This window comes from Ruditapes philippinarum, unplaced genomic scaffold, assembly GCF_026571515.1.
Source record: "Ruditapes philippinarum isolate M1 unplaced genomic scaffold, ASM2657151v2 ctg2733_1_1_1_1, whole genome shotgun sequence".
Lineage (NCBI taxonomy): Eukaryota > Metazoa > Mollusca > Bivalvia > Venerida > Veneridae > Ruditapes > Ruditapes philippinarum.
The window spans coordinates 74,324-96,653 of record NW_026852680.1 but is presented as its reverse complement, the minus strand read 5'-3'; the positions used below and the strand labels follow the sequence as shown (position 1 = coordinate 96,653).

Sequence of the window (22,330 nt, the reverse complement as noted above, 5' to 3'; positions counted from 1 at the left end):
GGGACACCATAGTAAAATATAAAATAAATTCATAAGACCAAAGTATTTTGGGGCATTTGATACAAGAATCGTGTTTCCCTTTTGTTCAGATTTTTCTATCAGATTTCGGTAACATAAATTTTAAAAATACATATTTCACACCCTGTTAAATTCAAATAGAAAATAGAGTAGCTGGCCATTAAAATACTCTCCTATCTTTAAATGTATCAAAAGAAACGAAGATAAATACCTTGTCAAAACATCTTATTATTTAACAAAAAAGTCATGTTTCAATATTTTCATTTCAGTGGCTTTAATTTTAAGAAGAATTTGTTTTGGTTGTTTTTTTTCTCAATACAAAAATATATCATGTTCTGAAATTTTACTTGCTGGTTATAAAAGTAATAAAATAAAAAAAATGATAAAATTAACCTAATGCAAAATATACGATATGTAAAGATAGTATCTAGTTTTATCTAATAATTTGTTTTGAAAATTTTGCATCTCAAGATCTTTTACGTTTGGTAATGTTATATTCTTTCAGTTTTATATACCACAATAACTATACCCTCTTTTTATATAACGTAAATTCATTGTAAGAAAATCAACCAACGTGGACTTGCTGTTAAGAAGATTTCTTTTTTTTTTTAAGTCACGACTGTGTTACAAACGTAATTTCATTCCTACTCATTTAAGAATTATTATTATTATATTTCTGGTATGAACAGATTGTCATGATATCGTAATTAGAATAAAAAGATCGTAATTCATGCTAAAAAACCCGTCCTCACCGCATTTTAAATCAAGTTGGTATACAGAAAGTCTAGTTTATGTAACATATCTCATTTCTTTCATCACATGTCCCCGTCATGTTTTACTTTATATTACCGTGACAAGAACATTTCTAATTTTTTTGTAATGTTCTCTGTTCCAATATTCTTGTTCATTACCCCGTGTTTTTCGGGATCGTTAACTGTCTTTTCATTGAAGATGAACTGATAACATGGATAAAGACAATACTATCACACGAGAGGAAATATTGACAGAAAAACGCGGACATCGATTTTCTAATTACGGGTTTTCTGTTATAAAAGTTAATAGCTATGATTGTAAGTGGGGATTTTTTTTTATCTGTGAGCATAAATAATAAATAGAGTGAATATCTGCAGAACAAACGACAAAGTGTTAACTTTTAACAGAAGAGAAATATTTGCACCAGAAATATTTTGTTTTATATATAACCGCAGTCATCTGCAGAAAAAAAGTTAATATTTTATGGACTAAATGCATTTGAGTATTTCGGTCACGTATTAGTTAACAGTCACTTACAGTCGGGAATATAGGTGAAGAAAATGCGTCGATGTAAAATACTTAAAAGGAAAACGCGAGGTTTAGAAGGGAAGGAAACTGGGTCATCACAAAATGAAGTACACACTACACGTGCACTTGGAAAATGTACATGTGGAAATAGCACGGGAATTTCATGGTGGTGGCCGTGGTTTATTGTCGTGGTTACTGCATGTGTAAGGATACGTTATGTTATAATGCCAGGAAATTGGTGGATCCTGCACCCGGATGAGATATTCCAATCTATAGAGGGTAGGTTTTTTTATCAAACAGTAATGTTATATAACGAATAGCAGACGACATAATTTAGTACACTTTCTTTCTTAATAATTTAGTTATAAAGTTATAATCAGATAATAATACCCTATCGGCAAGTTGCATGTCTCGATCTTTGGGGTTAAATAGGTCCGTTGACCAGTCGATATACTTCGACTTAAATCGGATTAATTCAGTTGGAAATAACAAAAAAACAACAAAGATAACAAACATTAAATGGATAAAGTGTAAGCCCAAGTGGAGCCATTATTGTATCTTCTGTCTCCGTTGAAGAATTGATATGTTAATTTAAAGTTTGTTTTTGTTGTTGTTGTCGTTGTTGTTGTTGTTGTTGTTGTAAGGAAGTTTGCATAAACCCTAACCTCGCTAAAACTGTTAAATGGAATTGCCCAACTGTTTATATAGACAAAACCATTCATCATTTATAGGGATAAATTTGGAAAAGTGAAAAACATAGTCTGCCTCGAATCACTGCCGCCAGCAGACTAAGGGTTATAACCCCCCCCCCCCCCCATACACACACACACACACACACACACCAACGCACGCACGCACGCACGCACGCACGCACGCACGCACGCACGCACACACACACACACACACCTAATAAGAGGAAAAAATGTTGTGCTGCGTGATAAAGTATTCACACAACACTGGCATGAACATTCCTGTCGGATAAGCTGTATTACAGTTTGAATTAGGTTTTTAGACGTCTACAGGGCCTTGTGGTTTCGATTCCTTTCATAGACTTTGGGTTCCTTCACACGCGGAAGCTGTTCAACTAGAAATGTCGAAAGACCTACGTGAGTGTCTGATCGTGCATGGAATAATGCACGAAAGAAATACCACCAGTTAAGCTAAGAAGTAACTATATAAATGTTACTTAAATAGATGTGACTTAAACTGTTAAAAGCCCAACAAAGCAAACAAATACCTAACAAATCAAGCTGACGAAATATGACAGTATTTAGCTGTTTAGACTCATCTATCATAAAATTATTGATTCTTGTTACAATTTAAGTCTGCAAAACAGATTATTTATTTATTTATTAACATAAAAACACTTGAAATAATCTGAAAAGATGAATGCGGGAACTTGAGTCTGCTTTTCAATAAATATTTATCGATTTTGAGTCCTTTCATGAATTGTTTATATAAATGTTCGGATATATTGAATTACAAAAAAGTCATATAAGCAGAAAAAAGGTATAAAATGTGATCGGTCACGCATTAAAATTCAGTTAAGATTCGTAAATATCAATACAAATGTAATTTCATTTACTTATACTAGATTTCGTGTATAAAACTAGTTTGAAACGCTAATCACTTGACCCTTCGAGTTCATTTCAATTACCCCAGCTTAATAACCGCTTTTGGGGGTTCAATTCGAATATTCCTTTTTTTCGGTGGTGTTCATCTATATTGATTGTTCTTTTGTTGTTGTTGTTTTTGTTTTTGTTGTTGTTCAGCTCGATTAATTATTGTTCAGCTCGTCACCTCTTTTGTCGTGTCGTGTTCTGCTCGTCACTGCTTTGTCGTGTCGTGTTCTGCTCGTCACTACTTTGTCGTGTCGTGTTCTGCTCGTCACTGCTTTGTCGTGTCGTGTTCTACTTGTCACAGCTAACTCATGTCGTGTTCCGCTCGATTTTCAATTTCCAATGTCGTGTTTAGTTCGATTACTGCTTTCTTTTGAGTTTAGCTAGATTACCGATTTCTCAAGTTTAAATCGATTACTGCTTTTCGATCATTGATTTTATTGTTTTTTTCATTGATTACCAAACGTGAACTTCTCTTTTGTATATATAACGAAGGTTGACCGATATAATTATAATACACATTTCATTTTCAACTGTCGGCCTTTGCTAATAGGTTCAACTGTAATTACATTTCACAATTTAGATTACTGAATAAAATACAAGTCACTGGATGGCGGACGAAATTAGTTATTTTTAACGACAAAAGTTAATTAAGCACAACATTCTTATGTTTAATTTGTGGGAAAAAATGAAAGGTGTTTTTTTATCATTAAGATTATTTTTCTTCAAAATATTTAAGATTCTATCAGTATCACAAGCGTGTTTACATACGCCATTAACCCAGATAAAAATACTAATGGGTGGTATTTCTTTAATCACAGATTGTTAATGACACAAAAGTATTCAGTTTCAAGCCGAGTGTTAAATGTGTCGCATTTATTTTCATTTTCTTGTATTATACTAAGATATGTTTCAATGAATTTGTTTTAAAAAAAACGGCGCAACACGTTTTAAATTTGCAACGGTCTGAATGCTACAAAATGTACATGGTGTACAGTGTTAATTTTAATACTACTGTATTATACCGATCTTTCAGATAAACATTATATTACACCAATGATTTTCTATTGCAAATTTAACATTATTAGTATGGCGTTCTTTTGTTTTCACACAAATTCGTCACGTGTTGTAAGATACTGGTTATGTCAATTCAATTCAATTTATTTACAAAATGCACAAGTCCCACAATAGCGGGAAACATCAGCAGTATACATACATAAACATATACAGATACATAATGGAAACGGCTATATTACATTTTTAGGATAATAGTAATATATAGTTACAATTTGGTGAGAAAAATATATAATATAGTAAAATATTTAGTATGAGTAATGGATCAAATAGAATGTTTACACCTTTCATTATAACCTGAACAAAACGAAACGAAAGCCTATCGAAAAAAAACAAACACGAAAGATATCCAGGTTATAAATAGGTTCTAAAAATGTGCTACATGTATTTGTAGTTTATTTATTTATTGATTTATTTATTGATTGATTGATAGATTTATTTATTTATTTTATTTATTTATTTATTTATTTATTTATTTATTTATTTATTTATTTATTTATTTATTTATTTATTTATTATTTATTTATTTATTTATTTGAACATAAAAGTTATTTCCTTGGCAATATTTCTGTTGGCAAAACGTTTTCCAGAAGGCCACTTTTAAAATTCAGATATTGTGTTTTGAACGATAATATCTTCTTCATGTGTACATTCTTTAAAGAAATACCATTATTATTATTATTATTATTATTATCATCATCATCATCATCATCATCATCATCATCATCATCATCATCATCATCATCATCATCATCATTATTGTTATTGTTGTAGAGCAAAAGAACAGTAACTTTTCACTTCATTACTTTTTATTATTACGCTTTAATAGTTTTCATTATTTTCATATTTTAGTACGGGCTATAACTCAAAACGTTAAAGGTAAATAATCAACTTCATGGGTGAATAAAGCTATTATATCCCGGCCTTGTAGTGTTTTGCTTATAGTCATTTGATGTGAATTTAAATGCACATTTTGCCTCAGAAACAAATAAATTTCGGCAGGAGAGTTGGCAGTTGATTCCTTTTGTTTGTTTTATACTTGTTGATTTCATTTAGTACAAACAAAAAATGAGAAGGCATTCCTAGCTATATCTATATAAGTGTGTATACATAATATGTCGGCGCTTTACCAGTATGAAAAGTATAGTATAGTATGAAATGGAGTACATAAATGGAAAAAGTTCATCCCAGTTCTTCTGTAACCACTGTTTAACCTAGTATTATTAATATTAAAAAGTATTTATCTTTACAGTTGCATTTTCTGAAGTGTACGGATACGGCTTCCGTCCGTATGAATATCTCCGGGCACCGGAGAATATCAGTATCCCAGGTGAGGCACAGATGTTGGCATCCGGAATGTACGGCCTACGTTCTCCCATATACCCAAGAATGTTCATGCTATCCCTTAGACTTGCCAAGATGCTAGGGCTGGACCAGAGTCCATTCGTGGTAAGTTTCTTTATTCTCAAATCAGGGTTGTCGTTCGATTTACAATATAACATCAAATGAAATGTAAACCGGTGTGCAACAAGTAGAGGTTTCTTTAATGAATATCGCTAACACGAAAAGTGTCCATCAGATTTAAAAATAATGGCACACATTTTATCTTAGTAACAATCTGTGGATCTGATAAACTTCAACTAGCAAATGAGAAGGTCAATGATTGCCTGAAACTTTTGTGTCTTATTGAAGTTGTTAATACCTATCATGAATTATGACTTCATGAGAAGATGTATCTTTTTATCAATATCGTTATTATCATTATCATTAATTCGACTTCATCATCATTGTAACAATATACGACTTCCACTATTACTTTACCACATAGACTCACATGAATGATTTTTTTGTTTAATTTTGTGTTTTATTGCCCGATTGTAATTTATTTTCTCTTTCAGGTTTGTCGAATTTTTAACGCAGCGGTAACATCATTATTGCCAGTGACTGTTTTTTGGTTTGTACAGAAACTGTTCCGCTGTCGGCTGCTTGCATTTCTGACATGCGCACTTGCTGCGATTGAACATCACCTCATGGTTTTTGGAACGCATACAATAGTCAACAGCTTTATATCGCCGTTGGTATTTTTAGGCTTGACTTTATGCCTACCAAGTTATAAAGCAACTCAAAATGAACAAAGACAAAGTAAAGAGCTTTTCGAAAAGGAAGCAGACGTGAACGCTAACTTTGTTTCAAAACAATCTTCAAACAAAATTGTTCATGTGGACACGGTATTGCAGAAGAAGAATCTAAGCAATGGTGATGTTTCTGTCACAGAGCAGGATGGCAGTCTGGCAAATCTTGTAACTGATGTAAATCGTCGTAGTTATACTTCGAGAAAAATAGAGAATTCAATTTTTATAAAGATGGTGGGAGGGTTTCTTCTTGGAGTCGTCTGCTACGTGAGACCAGACACTATTTTATTTTGCATTGGTGTAATCCTGCCAACATTTTATTCAAAGGTCTGTTTGGACAAACGACACTTAAAAGCCATACTTTCGTCTGTTATAGGTGGCGCTTTGGCATGTCTGCTCTGTATTGCAGACGACATATCATGGTATGGATCGGGTATAGTTTCTCCCGCGCAATGGTTCAAATTTAATATATTATCAGGAAAAGCAAGTGTATTGTTCGGGACAGAAGGTATACACGTGTATCTACAAGTGTTTAATGGAAGTGTTGCTAGTATGATCTTAAATTTGAGTGTAGTGACTGTTTTGGTCTGCAGTTGGCTGAAACGAAAAGACTGGCCATCAATACCTCGGGAATTTTGTGCAATATGTTTCTCACTGGTATTTACCATAATCGTGTACTCATTCGCAGAACATAAAGAATCGCGTTTTATACATAACACGATCGTTCTTTATCTAATTATTGTTTCATACAGCGTTCATAATTTGACAATAGTTCTTTCACATATATTTAAAACATCAACATATTCTAGTCTCGTATCATCCGGTTTTCTATTTATATTTGCAATAGCGTCGTACTATCAATTCCCATCAGTTAATTCTTCGTCGATTTCCGGATGGACATACGGAAATGCTAATGATTCTAATGACGTCAACATTTGCTTGGACTGGTTGCGACGTCAACATGACGTCACAGGTGTTCGAATCGATGCTAGTTTATATGATACGGCAGGTTTCACCACACTGAAACACGACGTGCCTTTATTAGTGAAAATACATCATGAATTTTATGTGTTTGATGCTGATAGAACAGATAGAAAGACTCCTATAAATGGCCGACTTCGCATTTTACGAGACTACAGCGATTTTATACATGAGAGCAATTCAGTTTATTTGACAAAATTCTTGTCCAGAAACACAAGATTTAACTACGTCGTCACAAAACGCGGCGCATTTTCTCTAGTCAATACAAAGTATTCTTATAAGAAGGTTTTCAGTTATGGACGATTCCACGTCTTCTATAGGAATTTCAGCTCGACAAAGGAACAAGAGATTATGATGTTATCAGAAAGGCTCCCTGTGGGTGCAAATGCAACAGTTCTTGAGTACGAATCAAATTGGTTAATCACGAACGCTATGTATCGTTTGGCAATTGAGAGAAGCAGACAGGCTATGGAAATCGATAGCTCACGTGTAAGACTGTATCAACAAATGTTCGTCTGCTACTCGAAGTTAAATGACGTAAAAGGGTTGTATTATTATCAGGAAAAATGTTTTAGTAAATTTGGAAAGGAGGCCTGCGTTAAAAAGCAAGATAAAGTCGTGATTCATGAACATTATAATAAATATGATTAGTCAAACTAAATATAAAAATGTTTGATATTCAAACAAGAATATGTTTTCCTTAAAGTATACTTAGAATACTGTGTGTTTCCATTACAGTATTTGCTCTGTGTGCCTTGGTATTATGGACAATTGGAAGAGGAAGAGGTGTTTTTCGAAATTCTTAATTAGGAAAGCGTGCTGGAACCAAATGGTGAAACCCTTTGCAACCAATACACGCACCCTTGCAGTCTGTGTAATTTATGATCACTGTTTCCCCCGAAATGGATAATGATCAGTTCTAAAATGTACGCCGGATGAGTTCATTTACGAAATTCAGGCGGGTAATGAATTTTGTCACACGATTATATTCAAGGGCCGTAACCCTTTTCTTCCTTTATTTCAGACAATCTCAATTCTTTGCATTTTGAAAAAAAACCTTTATAATTTAAGACAAAAAGCTTAAACCAATACATTTGTATTTCCCCGCAAAGTCCAGTAAACAATATTTCTTTTGATGTCCACAGTTTTAGTTAAACATTTTCTTAGAATTGTGTATATAAATGCAAAACAGGTATCTTCGTTTTAATAGAAGTAAGGCATTTGTTAATAAAATTTTTAGTAACATCGGAAAAATGACGGTTAAAGAATCAAGACATCTTCGTTAAGAATCGCTATATAATCAATCAAATTTGATTTCTACAAACCTCTCAAAAGAGTTTTTATCCCGAAACCAAGTGCCTATGATTCGGAGTACTCTTGTCTGAAGTAAATCTTTTTTCTTATTTATTGTTGTTATTGTTTACAGTGACAGTACACACGAAATTGTATAATTTGAATTCTTGAACTTTTGTTTGATATTGTAATTCAGTATCTATTCTGTATGTGTTTTACCCTTTAACCTACTGAACTCTCAGGAAGGAATTGTTATGCTTTTACTTAAAGGGACTCCACTGTAGTTATTTTTTACTTAAAGGGACTCCACTAAAGTTTGTTTTTTTTAACTTGAAGGGACTGGAAAATATTTTCCGAGATTTATGTTTCGTTGATGTAGATCTTGACCAATAATATGTGTGCAAAATTTCAGATCATTCGCTTTCTCTGATTTTTTTTCCAGAATGATTATTCTAATTGTGAAAAATGACCCAAGCTATTTTTGTGTATTATTTTATCATCTTTTGCACATCTATCGTTTGTATATATTTCATGTTGTATGTGTTGTAATCGCTGAAAAGCGGAAATAAAGAGTATATATATCTGTTTAGTGCATAATTGATATATGTGGAAAAATCAACTTAAATGTTTTTAGGCTTTTGAACTTCAGTGGAGTTCCTTTAACATTCCATTTAAGTGTAAAGTATTTAAATTTTTAAATACTAATATTGAGCTACCAACAGTATAAATGCACGGATATGTTCTATAACAAAATGGGTGGCAAAGGCTATTCTCTTTCGGTTCAAATATGTCATAGGTTAAATATATGCATACATGCATGCATAATGCAAGATAAGATGCAAAGAAAATAAAAGATAAAGTAAAAACATGTGTTTCAATCATATTTATTAATTCTCCGACTCATTTGTGCAATAAAGTAAAACATGGAATTCAATAAAGGGAATACATAAAAAGTATCCAAGTCAAAGACAAAAATAATTTAAAAACATATCGAGCCAATGGTTTGTTATATATTTCTTGTTAATTTTTCAAAATATGCACACAAAAAATTTGTTAATTTAGTTTTTAAAACTTTTTATTTTAACACTGATTGTTTTTGTGTATGTACAAGAAATATATAATCTATGGCCGAATGGATTTTGAGACAGAATCTTCCCCGCAAAGGCTGTAGACAATTTTGCCTTTTGATATTCATAGTTCTAGTTTGCCCATTGAAACAGACTGACCAGCAGTCGTATTTGTGTTGTCACGGCAACGAAAAACAAAATAAAACAATCGAAAGATTTAAACATTAAAAGCACAATCCTGAAGTTAGCCACGCCTGTTCTTTTCAAATACTGACACATTCAAAAAGATTTTTTGTTGTTGAATATTAAACGTTTTCGTAGTTTGAAAATCCGTATAAAGATAATTGCAATTTAGTTAGTTATTGACTAATTTATAGAACTCTTTGTTTCATAAGAGCCTGGAGGAGTGGACTTTTCTTTGGCTCATTGACGGGTCTGTGTGGTCTCCTCATTGGGTGGGCTCTAATTGGCTCCTCCTCTTGCACGTGCGCCATCATGTCCATCTCGTGTTCCATGGCAGCAAGACGGTCCTGGAGGAACATGTTTCTGACGGTCAACACACGTGTCTTTAGTCGTCTGCAAAATAAGAGAAAATATATATTACTTGTATAATTGTATAAATCCAACTAAAACGTAGACATACTAGTGCTAATAGTCATGTCACAAAATTTTACGTATTTATGCTAATATTTCATATCCTCAACTGTTTTAAAATTATCGTCTGCTGCAATGAACGCGGTCACCGTCTGCTGCAAATGAACGTGACTATGGTTACATTAGAATGTTTCAGTGAAATCAATATACTTACGCAGTCATAAGGTCTTCGATCATTTCCTGGAGGATTTCTTCGGGCATCTCACCGGTCATAAGTCCGTGTCTGACGGCCATGATGTGGTGGAACATTTCTTCTTCGCTCAGCTCGTCCAAGCCGGGGTGTTCCATTGCTGGCTCAGCTCCTGTGGAATTAACAAGAAAAGTTTTATAGATATTCAAAATAGATACATCTAGAGCTTTGGTGCTATCTCATATCATAATATGTCATTTTGAAAGGGACTGCATTATTTGAATTGAAAAAAATCGAAAGAAATTTTTTTTTATCAAATAAATATCTACAAATATAAACTTTATCTTCTAATGATGTCAGGAGATTATTATGAATGAGAAGACAATGTTCGAACCTTGGAGATATCTTGGCATCATTGGCATCATTGGCATGGGGATCATTCTTGGTGCGGCTTGTTCAACATTTACTTCAATGTCAAGGTTGATCGCTGAAACAATATGGTTTATAACATTTTTAATTTTGATCTCATTATTTTTCTTTAAGATCGATGTACAAAACAGGTTAGAATACTGTATTCATTATGGTATTATTTTGAAAGCGAATTTGAGTTGTTTAAAAGTCGTATAGTCAACCTGGAGTTAAAAAAGTCCCTCATCGTCGAATAAGAGTAGGAATCAAAAGCAATAACGTAGAAAAACAAAACTGAATGTGATATCTTTCTATGAAGAAACTTTTGATCTTACTCCTTAATGGAAATCAGAAAGAAAACATGTTTTCCTTAATTCGCGTTCTTGATAAGAACTATCGTATTTACTAAGAATATGAATAACACTGTACAAAACTACTTACGGATCTTTTGGTTTGGCATCATAGGTGGCATCATTGGTGGCATGGGTGGCATTGGGTGTGGTCTGGGTCTCGGGAAGAAGAAGTTCATGATCATTGGGGTCACTGTGGGGGATAAGATTAGTATACGTGTGTGTTTGTTGGATAAAATGCAATCATGGTGATTATAGTTACTGCAACAAATACGACGATGATGATGATATGATGGTGATATGATGATGATATGATGATGATCAGGGGTATTATCAAAATGATGCGTGGGGTGTCAGTATTAGTACTGCAGGATTTGATGAATAGTTAAGTGTGTACTTTTGTAATCGTCACATGAAAGGACACTGCTGAGATTGAATGCTAGTCGTCTTTTTTCTGTTATTTCATATCATGGGGACATGTGTACGTCATGTAAAATTATTGTCTAATTTTGGAAGCAGATTTAAAACATTTCCATAGGTTTGCAATAAATGAAACAGTAAACGAATGATGACAGTTATCTAGGATTTAGGATGTCATATAAATAGTAAGTTTTCTTCTAGAAAATATGGTAAGTACAAAACTGTTTTGCATATTTCTAAGATATTACATCTTTTTTTCACCGTGTTGGCAATGGTGAAATGCAAAAACTAGTAGGTAAATATCTGAAACGTTTTCGCTCACATTTTGGATGATGACATTTGAATGAGAATAAAACCATTCTTAAGTTTCAGATTAAATTGACCAAGGACCCTCGCACAGTCCATGTTTTGTAATCATCGATTCGGGTTACTGGGTATATGCATGTACTGGGCGGGATGGTGGAAAATGTTAAATGTGAAATGTACAAAAGCAGATAAATATGAAAGCTTAATATATGCATGATGATACATGATGAATAATAATGATGATAAAGAAAATAAAAAAGAGAAAATAATGAAAATATTACAAAATCTGTATGCATATACAAACCTTCAAATTTAAAAGCAAATATACAAATCAGATATTTAACATTTTTTAGAATAAATAAATTGTTACTCTGTAGTTAATTTCAGTTAATTTTTATTAACATACTATTTCAATTGTTTGTATATACATACAGGTTAGTTTTACAAAAATAACATAAAGTAATAAATAATCATTATTTATCATACACAATTTTAAATAATATTTATAATAATTTAAGGTCAGCACTTTTTTTCGAGTCTATATAATTGTTTCTATTTTTTTTAAAAAGCATAAATATCGGCTTGGCTATATACATGTACAACACTGATTTTTTTCTTCAAAAACATTCTAGAATACAGTCGTTTCCTTTGGCATGCTGTTATAGTCTTTTTGTGTTTTAAATATATACAAAATGATTGTTTATATTATCTAAATGTAGAAATTTACAGATAACTGCTATATTTGGTATTAAATGAGAATTTATTATGTCGTCTGCTTTTACAGCTCTGTATGCATCGTGTTGAATTTACCTGATTTCATCATCTGTTTCATGACTTTGTGCATGACGAATTTCTTCATGGCTCCGAAATCGTCTGGAAAACAAATGGTAAAAATATATGAACATTTTATACAACTGTTTTTTTAGTATTGTTTATAATGCATTGTCCATCCCAATCAAGCATTCCAATTAGCGTTTTGTTCTCATTTACGATACAATTTTAACAGCAACATGTTTAGATAAAATTTAATCAATTTAATTTCAAAGTGCTATTTCTATACAAGAATTAATCTGCATTAACATGTAAAAAAGGAGAGAGAGAAAAAAGAAAACGCAAAGTTCACTTACTGATTGGAATGCCCATCTCCTGGAGTTTATTCATGGCAGCTCTGTGGATCGAACCTGTCTTGAAAGCATCAGCCTTAATACCGACGATTTCGTTCAAGTGTTTGGTCAACACCTTGTCCATTTCTTGCATGAGTTGTTCTGGTGTGCTGTCTGTCAACGAGATAAATATAGATTTGTAAACATTCTGTTAAACTTAACAAAAATAATTTCCATTATTTTGTTTACCGGTATGCTGTTTCTTGAATGTAAACTTATATTGCACTTATTCATTATCCCTCATGCAAACCGAGTCTGCAATTTTCATGTAATTTTGTTGTGATTGATGCTTCCGAGGGATCACTTTGTTTCCTGATTTTAATAACAGTGGAATAAGATTTACAACCAATTATACTCATAATGATTTTGACAATATCTATAAATATGTTATTGATTTTTAAAGAAAAGGAAAATCTACGGAAAAGTGACAACATATTTAGATGAAAGTTTTAGCCGATCTCTCGGGACTGTCTCTTCATCACCTCTACCATTTTTTTCGCAGTTTAAATAAACACATTACGAGTGTATAATGTGAAAGTTGTGTACAGTAACACTTACCCTTGGATACGGATGCTCCCAGCTTGCTGGCCTCTTCTGTGAGCTGTTCAATTATTCTGTCCTTGACAACGGTAGGGTTTTCATCCTCGTTGATGCCGAGCATACGGAAAGCCTTCTTCATCATAACCTGTGACAATACTTCTGGGTCCTCTGTTATAATAAAGTATGTGTTTAGTATATACTCATTAATATATATACAAATTATATACAACAATAAGCAAAGAATGAAAAATCCCAATAAAATATGTTGTTTTTCAGAAACGTGAAGCAATTCGAGTTATATTAAAGGCATTATGAATGTGTTCAGAAATAATAACAACCAACTCTTGATAATAAAGTAAGGTATAAATCCAAATGTCAATGCAAGGTATGTAAGATGGGAAGTAAGTACAGTTTTCATGGTAATGTAAATGATTTTTTTCTAATAGGAGAAACAATGTACATTGAAAATTCGCGGTAAATCAAGCCAGAAATTGTAGAAATTTTATTTATTTAACTGCGACATAAGAGGCCTTCCATATATAAATAATTACTGATGACTTACTGAGCTCCTCAATATCCTTGATTCCTACGAGTCCAGCTTGGTCCAAAAGCCATTCCTTGACCTTGGTCTTATCCTCTGTAAAAGTATAGATATAAAACGTTAATATGACGTTTGGGTATTGAAAAAAATACAGATATAACTTGTAGATAGAACGACGAATGAACTAAAAATACAATGTACAAATAAAAGGAAAGTACAACTGCATAATGGACTCGTATAGGAAAAAAAGAAAATGTTCCTTATTTTAATATACATTTTTTGTCGAGGTAAGTTAGTTTATTCATAGACCTAAAAATAGAAAGAATATGCAGGAAAATGACAACAACGTTACCTGGGAATCCCATAGCTTCAAGCTGTCCGTGAACCATGTTCAAGATAGAGGTGACATCAACACCTGGTGGGAGGGGAAGGCTCTTAAGTTTCTCGTGCACAAAGTTCAAGAACTCCATTGGATCATCAACTGAAGAAAAAATATCAATAAAATTATGAAAAATCAATTTTATATGCTATTTTTATTTACATGGAACGAATGTTATTTTCAGTCACGAACAATATAATTACATTACATCTGATGAACTCCACTATATTACTTTATTTAAAACGTTATATAAACTAGCGAAAACTACTGTCAAAACACTACATTTTTCTTGTTTGAGGCTAAATTATTACATTGTCAAGTAACAAACGATCTATATGGATCAAGATATTTTGACAAAGAATATGTGCATGTATTTATCTAGATGTAAAACAAATGTGTTTGAATGAATTATCACCTGGCATGCCCTTGCTCTCGAGGTATTCCCAGGCAAGATCCCTCATGTCGAGGAGAGAATCGAGGTTCATCACATCCTTCAATGAACTGAAGTCAAAGTTCTTTACCATATCCTTCATTGCGCCGAAGTCCATGTTCTTCACCATACCTGGAAATACGTGATTGCAAAACTTTGTAAATGATATTCAATGATTTAAGATATGGATGAAAACATTTTGTTGTTGTTTTTTCAATTTCTGATTCTCTATTAAACCTATTAAATTAAGACTAGCATGTATAACTTCATAAAAGTTCAGTTACAAGTCGTTAAATACACAACGAGTTTAAAATGAAATGTTACTTGAAACTTTGTAAATCTGAATATTTATTAATTACCTGTAATTGCACCAACATCAATTTTGCTCATGAGTGAACCAATATCCATGTTCTTCATGAGTCCGGAAATAGCTCCCACATCCATGTTCTTCATGAGTCCAGAAATAGCTCCCATATCCATGTTCTTCATGAGTCCAGAAATAGCTCCCATATCCATGTTCTTCATGAGTCCGGAAATAGCTCCCATATCCATATTCTTCATGAGTCCGGAAATAGCTCCCATATCCATGTTCTTCATGATTCCTCCAATGTCGACATTTTTCACGATATCTCCCATTGCACCGAGATCCATGTTTTGCATCATTGATCCGATATCTACGTTCTTCATGATATCACCCATAGCTCCCATGTCCATATTCTTCATGATTCCTTCAATGTCGACGTTCTTTGCGATGTCGCCAATGGCGCCGAGATCCATGTTTTTCATCATACCGCTGATATCCATATTCTTTGCCATGTTTCCAATTGATCCCAGGTCAATGTTCTTCATCATACCTCCGATGTCCATATTTTTCATCATATCGCCCATGCTTCCAAGATCCATGTTCTTCATTATTCCGTCAATATCGACATTCTTTACAATATCACCCATAGCACCGAGATCCATATTTTTCATGAGACCACCGATGTCGACATTTTTCATGATATCACCCATGGCGCCAAGATCCATATTCTTCATGATACTGTTGACGTCGACGTTCTTCATAATATCTCCCATTGAGCCGAGGTCCATGTTTTGCATCATGCTTCCGATGTCGACATTTTTCATGATATCACCCATGGCGCCAAGATCCATGTTCTTCATCATTCCTTCGATGTCCATTCCTAAAAGAAAATGAAAGAATGCAAAGATGATTCGCAAAGGTAGAATGAGATGGTGTCCTGGTCAAATATATCCCTTCCGTAAGAACCTCTATCATTGTTTTTTCTATGGTTTATTTATTTCTCTTTTATCATTATTGTTATTACTGATGTAAATAAATACACAATTGTGTCTGTTTTGAAAGGGCATATGAAAATTTTTCTTTTAAACCTTTTTGCCGTTATATTTTATCTTTTTGAAATGAACATTTTTATTATAACCATTCAAATAAAATTACTATGTGCTGTCATGTACTCAAACATGGGGTCTATTTGAAGGCATCATTTTTATCCTTTTTTTTACGGTTCAGGAAACATTCTTTAAATTATAAACTTTTATTAACACCTTAATGACAATTTGTAGATCCATGTAATGACTCGAGCTATTTTCGTACATTCTTATTCGAATAGTTATTGTACGCAACTCGGTAAACACTCGGAAAATATTGGAATCGGACGAAAATCGCCAAATATAATTTCTTATCCATTTAATATGATGCCGTAAGACTGAACAATTTTCGTTCTATAGAAACATACCTTTCATCATGTTGCCAATGGAACCGAGGTCCATGTTTTTCAGGAGGTCGTTCATGTCAAGACCACCGGCTGCTGGGGCCTCGGTGTTTCCGGATGGTACTTTAAATGTACCATCGTTAGATGCACCGGCTAAAAATAGAATTGAATATGATGGTATGTTTTTACTCAGTTCATTTTTTTTGTATGTTTTCGTCAAGTATTTAGTCATAAATCTTGCTTATCTTGAGTGCAGGTATCGGTATTTCTATGTTATGTAAAAAAAGAATTATACGTGCGTCAATTTTAAACTTTTCTGGTAAACAGGTAAATGTTATTTCTATTTCTGGAACAACTTTCTCTAAGTCGGTATATGTCTGAAATGAAGCATCTCAGATTTCAAAATGCTGGTGTCTGTCTTAACTGTAATTTGAGGTATTGATCATTTTCAAAGGCCAGGATTGATAGACATATTCAAATAATATATGATTTAAAATTGCATTCGTATGCGTTTAAAAGTTATTGTTAGTACGTTATCGTCAACATTTCATTCGTAGAATCAGAACGTTCAACAATGTCGTGCACAACGACATCAAACATCCTTGACCTTTTGTGGAACACCGTTGCACCATGCTTATTACCAAATACATAATATAATTTTGAGCATGCCATGTCCATAAGTAGTAAATAATTACTCGTAATTTGAATTACATACGGATGGAATAGATACTAATTCAACAATAACTTACATTTGGCATTAAGTAATTTGCATGTATTTTAAAGCAATAAGCAAGGTGTACCGGCTTTCAACAATAAGTCCAAACATGTAAGTGTTTGTATTATTTGAATGCGATTTATTTTGGATAACTGTCTTGATTAGAATTTTTTTATATGTATATGAGTAAAAAGTCTTATAATTTTATAAATATGAAACTATGAAAAGTATTTCTCTACCAAACAAACAAAATGATTTTTTTTGAACTTTTAAATGGTAATAAATCTTAAATAAAACGCATTCAGACTTAGTAACTATGACTGGCTTCAACGAAAAACTATTGTAATATGTATACATAAAGAATACAAATAATAGTTTTTGCGTTGAATCATCAACAAAACTTAAAACAACTCTTTATTCAGCTCCTTCATCATTTGGGCCAAGCATGGACCTACAAAGACACAAAATCCGATTAGTTCTACAATATTTTATTGAATAAATACTATTTTATAAATAAATTCACAGGAAATTAGATAAATTTAAAGCTCAAACTTCGGGCCACCATTGCCTGCCTTGCCCTTCTTCTTGGCTGAAATAAAAGATATTATTTAGATCCTTTTGTTGTAGCGGAGCCATTTGGATACAGCAGTGACATCTTAACGGGCGTACAAAGGCTATTGATACGTTATCTTCCTGTAGAACGGGCTCATTTAAAGCATACACTTTTCAATAAAAGTAGTAAATATATTAACTTGGACTTCATCTGGAATATTTATTTGACCCATGCTAGTAAGAAGGTACTTATACCAAAGTATTATACATATTGGACGCAGCAATTTTTAATACCGTGCATTAATCTAACAGCTACCATCATGTAATGTCTATTGAAACTTACCATTCTTTTCAAAATATTCCTTGAGTTTCTCTGGTGGGTTGTTCAATGCATCTTCAACATCATCAAGCTGCATACCAAATGCTGACAAAGTAAACAATAAATAAATTTATAAGTTTGTTTAGGAATGCTGTGAAAAATGTATTCGATATATGCGTAAGGACTTACCAAAATAATTGTCCGTATAATTTTCACATAAGCTTATTCGATGATACTTTGGTACCGTTACTACACGAATAGTAATATTTAGTGTCATATTTGTATTTATTGTTTTATTGATGACGAATATCATTTAACTGGTTCGTGCTATTTGCTTTACATTCTTTATACAAAAATATCTTAAACTGTATTTTGCAAAATAGAAAAGGAACTGCGACATAATTCAGATCTGTAACAAAATCATATGAATTATTATTTCAAACTTACATTGTGCCATCTCGTTGAGTCTGTCTTTCATTGAAGGGGGCATGTTGTAAAAGGCGTCTTTGAGATCTTCAAGTTTCATTCCTGCGGGAATTTCGGGTATCTTACCCCCAGCCAAGTTGTTCAATTTGTTTAAGTCTGGCATGTTTGGGATGGATGGACCTGAAGGAGATATAGATCAATTAGTAAATTAGATATACAAAACATTTTTTATGACCATCGTGTTTTTCATAATTAAATCCCTAGAGTTTGTGCAGCTTGTAAGACACCAAAAAACAAACAACGCAATGTGTAAGTTGTTAATGGGCTTTAATATTAAGCCGATAAATGGATAACATTTTACATCTAGAAGTTTTTCATGTCTTAACTGGGGAACCAATTCGCCTTTTAGTAGAACTTAATGGCATTCTATTAAATCATATAAGGACCTACTCGTAACCCAAGACAACTCCAGTTTTAGTAGAACGTAGTGGCATTCTGTTTTCGTAAAGTATTTGATATTCAAATTGTTATTGAACAAAACAATATATGATTTTCTGGTTTCTTTGCGGAACTTTTTCCAAACATATTTTCATGTAAATTTAACATTTTAAACGGTTTATCTATTTATGACAATTTTTCTATTTAATTTTAATTGTTGAAATTATTTCTGCCCATGGCGTATATAAATTACAAAGCTAGAATCAATTTAATTGGACAGACCGAACTATTCCCGTCACTCAAATACACGGAAATAAGTTCAACTTCCGATTTAAACACACAACCCCCGGGCATTTTCAAAAAGTGTATTGCTTTCCATGAATAATGTTTCAGCTAGACGTTTTACAAAACCACCAAAATATAAAAACAAAAACAAAATTAAAAGCCGTCAAGTAAAACTCAAAATTGTTAGCGAGATTCACCGTCATGACATTGTTCTTTGATTGAGCGAAATATTAATATAACGCTAATTAGAAACAGGTTGAAGTGAAACTGCATAACAAGACGTAGTTGCTTGAAAGCAACCAATGTCAGTCAAAATGTCAATAAAGATAGCAGGTTCATCGTTAAAAACTTAGGATGGAGTTCTTAGTTTAATACCAGATTATGTACGCTATCTTTATTTAGTGAAAATATTGTTTGTCTAAATTTCTATAAGGTTTCAAGTATTCTTAAAGCGAATGACATAGTAATTTATTTCGCGATGTCATATAATTGTACAAGTTGCGTGCAGAGATATTTTTGCGCTATGAGTGATGATAAACTTTTCCCGCAATCTAAACGTTTCTTACAGATTATTTGCAACTAAATTTGCATTTAAACACAATTTTCAAGACTATCATCCTTTGCATACTAGTATATTATTCTACATCATTATTCTTAGTTTAATTAGAAATATCATGTACTGGTAAATTAAATGTGTACATTAAAACCACAGCACATTAAAACAAGCAATACCCACACGCAATTTTCTAATTGAGCGGTAATAAGGTTTTGCTTAGAAGTCAAAAGAAAATGGCTTTATTTTTAGAATTTGATTATAATGATTATAAAATAAGTGACTCACCATCTCTGTGATCGGCCAAGGCCGCGGAGACAAGAGCTCCGAGTATAAATACAGCTACCTTCATATCTAAAAGAAAAAAAATAACCAATCATTAACATAGTATATAGTTTATCTTCCTTAAAAGATATATCTTCATTCATTTTTTTTCTTCATTTTGACCTTAAAAGCATTTAACTTTCGAACACAGTCAGAAAGCAAATTTATGTATTTCACAAGTATGCTTGCGACGCAAAGCATAATTATGATGTTCGAAATAATCATCTTAGATACCACAAAGAGAAAACTTCCTTCCTGCATTATTTATTGATTAACACTTCTTTTTTTTAAAAAGTAAGTAATTCCGATTTTTTTTTAAAATAAACAATATCCAGATTGTTGTTTTTTTCTCTCTCACATTAATGTCCACTTCATTTTATTTCCCTTAAGAAAGAAATTAGAAGAGTGTTTACGAAAAAAAAACTACTTTTTTTGCAAAACTTAACCAAACAATAAACAAAACACTTTCTTTTATTTTTTCAGTTCAGAAATTAAATATATATAAAAGAAATTAAATCGTTTAATTACTTGTTTTCAAATACAGTTTATTTGATAAATTCTCAGTTGAAACTTACCTTTAGAAATCCTTTTCGTGTATGTGCCGACCATAGCTTGAACTTAGCAGATATATATAGCAAAAGCCCGCGGCCTCTTAATTCATCTCTACTTCCGAGACATGTCAAAATTTCATCAAAAATCTTCAACTTTGAAAGAAAATATACGTGGCTCAAAATGTATCGATTAAAACCCGTGGATGGGCAGTTTGTTGGACCAGGTAATTACGTAAGGTACTTGAAGGCCACATCATTATTTCCTGGTTCTCTCATTTGCATTATTGTTTCATAAGCCCCCCTTTTCAGTCTGCGTGCAACAGTTTGAACTTAAAATAAATCGTCTTTTTTGCAGTAAGACTATATGAAAAAGGCAGGTTTCTCTACACAATATCCTTACTGCGAACATAATAAAACAACAAAGCATTTTAATCATTTAAGAGTTCCAAAGATTTAGACTAAAATATCCGGATCCCTAGCATACAAATGTATACTGAATGCTCGCTAAATCGCCATCTTTTCACTTGTTCCCGCTTATCATTGTTCAAATAACAAAAAATGTATTTAATATATTTCAGATTTCTTACTGCTTTTGAAAAGTAAAATAAAAAAAAATATACGCATTTGCGTTACTTTATTCTTATTCTTTTGTTTTTTTTCATAATTATCTCAGTCACAAAGTTATTTAGATGCAGGTAAAGGTAGATTCAATTGTTAATAAAATAACAAAACCTAAAGAAAAGTAAGGTATATGAATCATTTATTGATTTCATAAGTTATATTGAAATGGAATTTGGTTTAAAGATGTTGAATCAGGTGTACCCCACAAAGTTAAAACAATGTTTCATAGTATATGTACATATATAATGGTGTGAAATCTTGTGCAAGAGCAAATTGTTGCCTGCCAGATTATTTCGTGATTGAGATGGGGCTAAAACAAGGGGAGTCACTTTCATCTCTATTATTTATTGTCTTAAAATGATATGCACGAAAATGTACAAATCCACTATGTCAATGATGATCTTCAAATATTTTCACTATTGTTTGCCGCCTATACACTTTTATATTCTAATTTCTTAGAAATGCTTACGCTTCCTTCTGTATACCTATTGTACTAAATAGGGTATCGTGGATTCGTTATCTGGAAATAGAAATGAAATTGTAAAAAGTATATTAGAATAATTGGCTACCTAATGTTGTTCAGTCATTCACTTATCTTTGAGTTGCATTATCGTTTAATGCAATTTTTGAAGACCAAAAGGATATCAATCATACACTTAAAACAATGTACATTGTACTCAATACGTTCTTTATTTGATTTTATTGCTCTAAATGATACAGAAAATATTTAAAATGGAAACTTTGTATCATTTGTTATTAGTATGTCCATATTATAATGACTTAAGAAAAATATGATTACCTCGATGTTATTGTTCATGGTCTAAAATAAATAAATTCATTATTTAGCGATGCACCTAAGAATTGAACTTGACTTGATAAATATTGTTTTTAATATTGAACATTTGTATATACAATGAGAAAAATGCAAATAACAGTAGAATCCCTCTTTAAGACCACCCCGGAATTAAGACCACCCCGCTATTAAGACCATTTTTTAAAAGAACGGAATTTTCTGTTCTTTATATCA

General features: G+C 32.4%; 2 protein-coding genes across 2 annotated transcripts; one reads left to right on the top strand and one right to left on the bottom strand.

Annotated features, from left to right (window-relative positions):
- The first annotated feature begins 899 nt into the window (after window positions 1-899).
- LOC132721080 (uncharacterized) lies at window positions 900-9,233 on the top strand. Its single transcript, XM_060705332.1, has 3 exons — window positions 900-1,578; window positions 5,245-5,441; window positions 5,891-9,233. Exons 1-3 carry the CDS (start codon window positions 1,332-1,334, stop codon window positions 7,754-7,756), a joined length of 2,310 nt encoding a protein of 769 aa, XP_060561315.1. The 5' UTR covers window positions 900-1,331; the 3' UTR covers window positions 7,757-9,233.
- A 33-nt stretch (window positions 9,234-9,266) lies between these two features.
- On the bottom strand, window positions 9,267-20,780 carry LOC132721068 (uncharacterized). Its single transcript, XM_060705322.1, has 16 exons — window positions 20,707-20,780; window positions 20,096-20,161; window positions 18,553-18,711; window positions 18,130-18,210; window positions 16,544-16,672; window positions 15,146-15,970; window positions 14,772-14,918; window positions 14,330-14,458; window positions 13,999-14,073; window positions 13,455-13,604; window positions 12,861-13,010; window positions 12,544-12,606; window positions 11,099-11,200; window positions 10,644-10,736; window positions 10,274-10,421; window positions 9,267-10,041 (listed from the first exon to the last, which is right to left on the bottom strand). The coding sequence occupies exons 1-16, from the start codon at window positions 20,738-20,740 to the stop codon at window positions 9,837-9,839; spliced, it is 2,556 nt and encodes an 851-aa protein (XP_060561305.1). The 5' UTR covers window positions 20,741-20,780; the 3' UTR covers window positions 9,267-9,836.
- Between the last annotated feature and the right edge of the window lie 1,550 nt (window positions 20,781-22,330).

Bases quoted from the DNA above. Each gene is read 5' to 3' on its own strand.
- LOC132721080 (XM_060705332.1), top strand. From the start codon at position 1,332: ATGCGTCGATGTAAAATACTTAAAAGGAAAACGCGAGGTTTAGAAGGG. The intron at 1,579-5,244 runs GTAGGTTTTTTT...TTATCTTTACAG, and splicing joins GATATTCCAATCTATAGAGG to TTGCATTTTCTGAAGTGTAC. The intron at 5,442-5,890 runs GTAAGTTTCTTT...TTTCTCTTTCAG, and splicing joins TGGACCAGAGTCCATTCGTG to GTTTGTCGAATTTTTAACGC.
- LOC132721068 (XM_060705322.1), bottom strand. From the start codon at position 20,740: ATGGTCGGCACATACACGAAAAGGATTTCTAAAG. The intron at 14,919-15,145 runs GTAATTAATAAA...ACGTATTTCCAG, and splicing joins TGATGTTGGTGCAATTACAG to GTATGGTGAAGAACATGGAC. The intron at 13,011-13,454 runs GTAAGTGTTACT...TCTCGTTGACAG, and splicing joins GGGAGCATCCGTATCCAAGG to ACAGCACACCAGAACAACTC.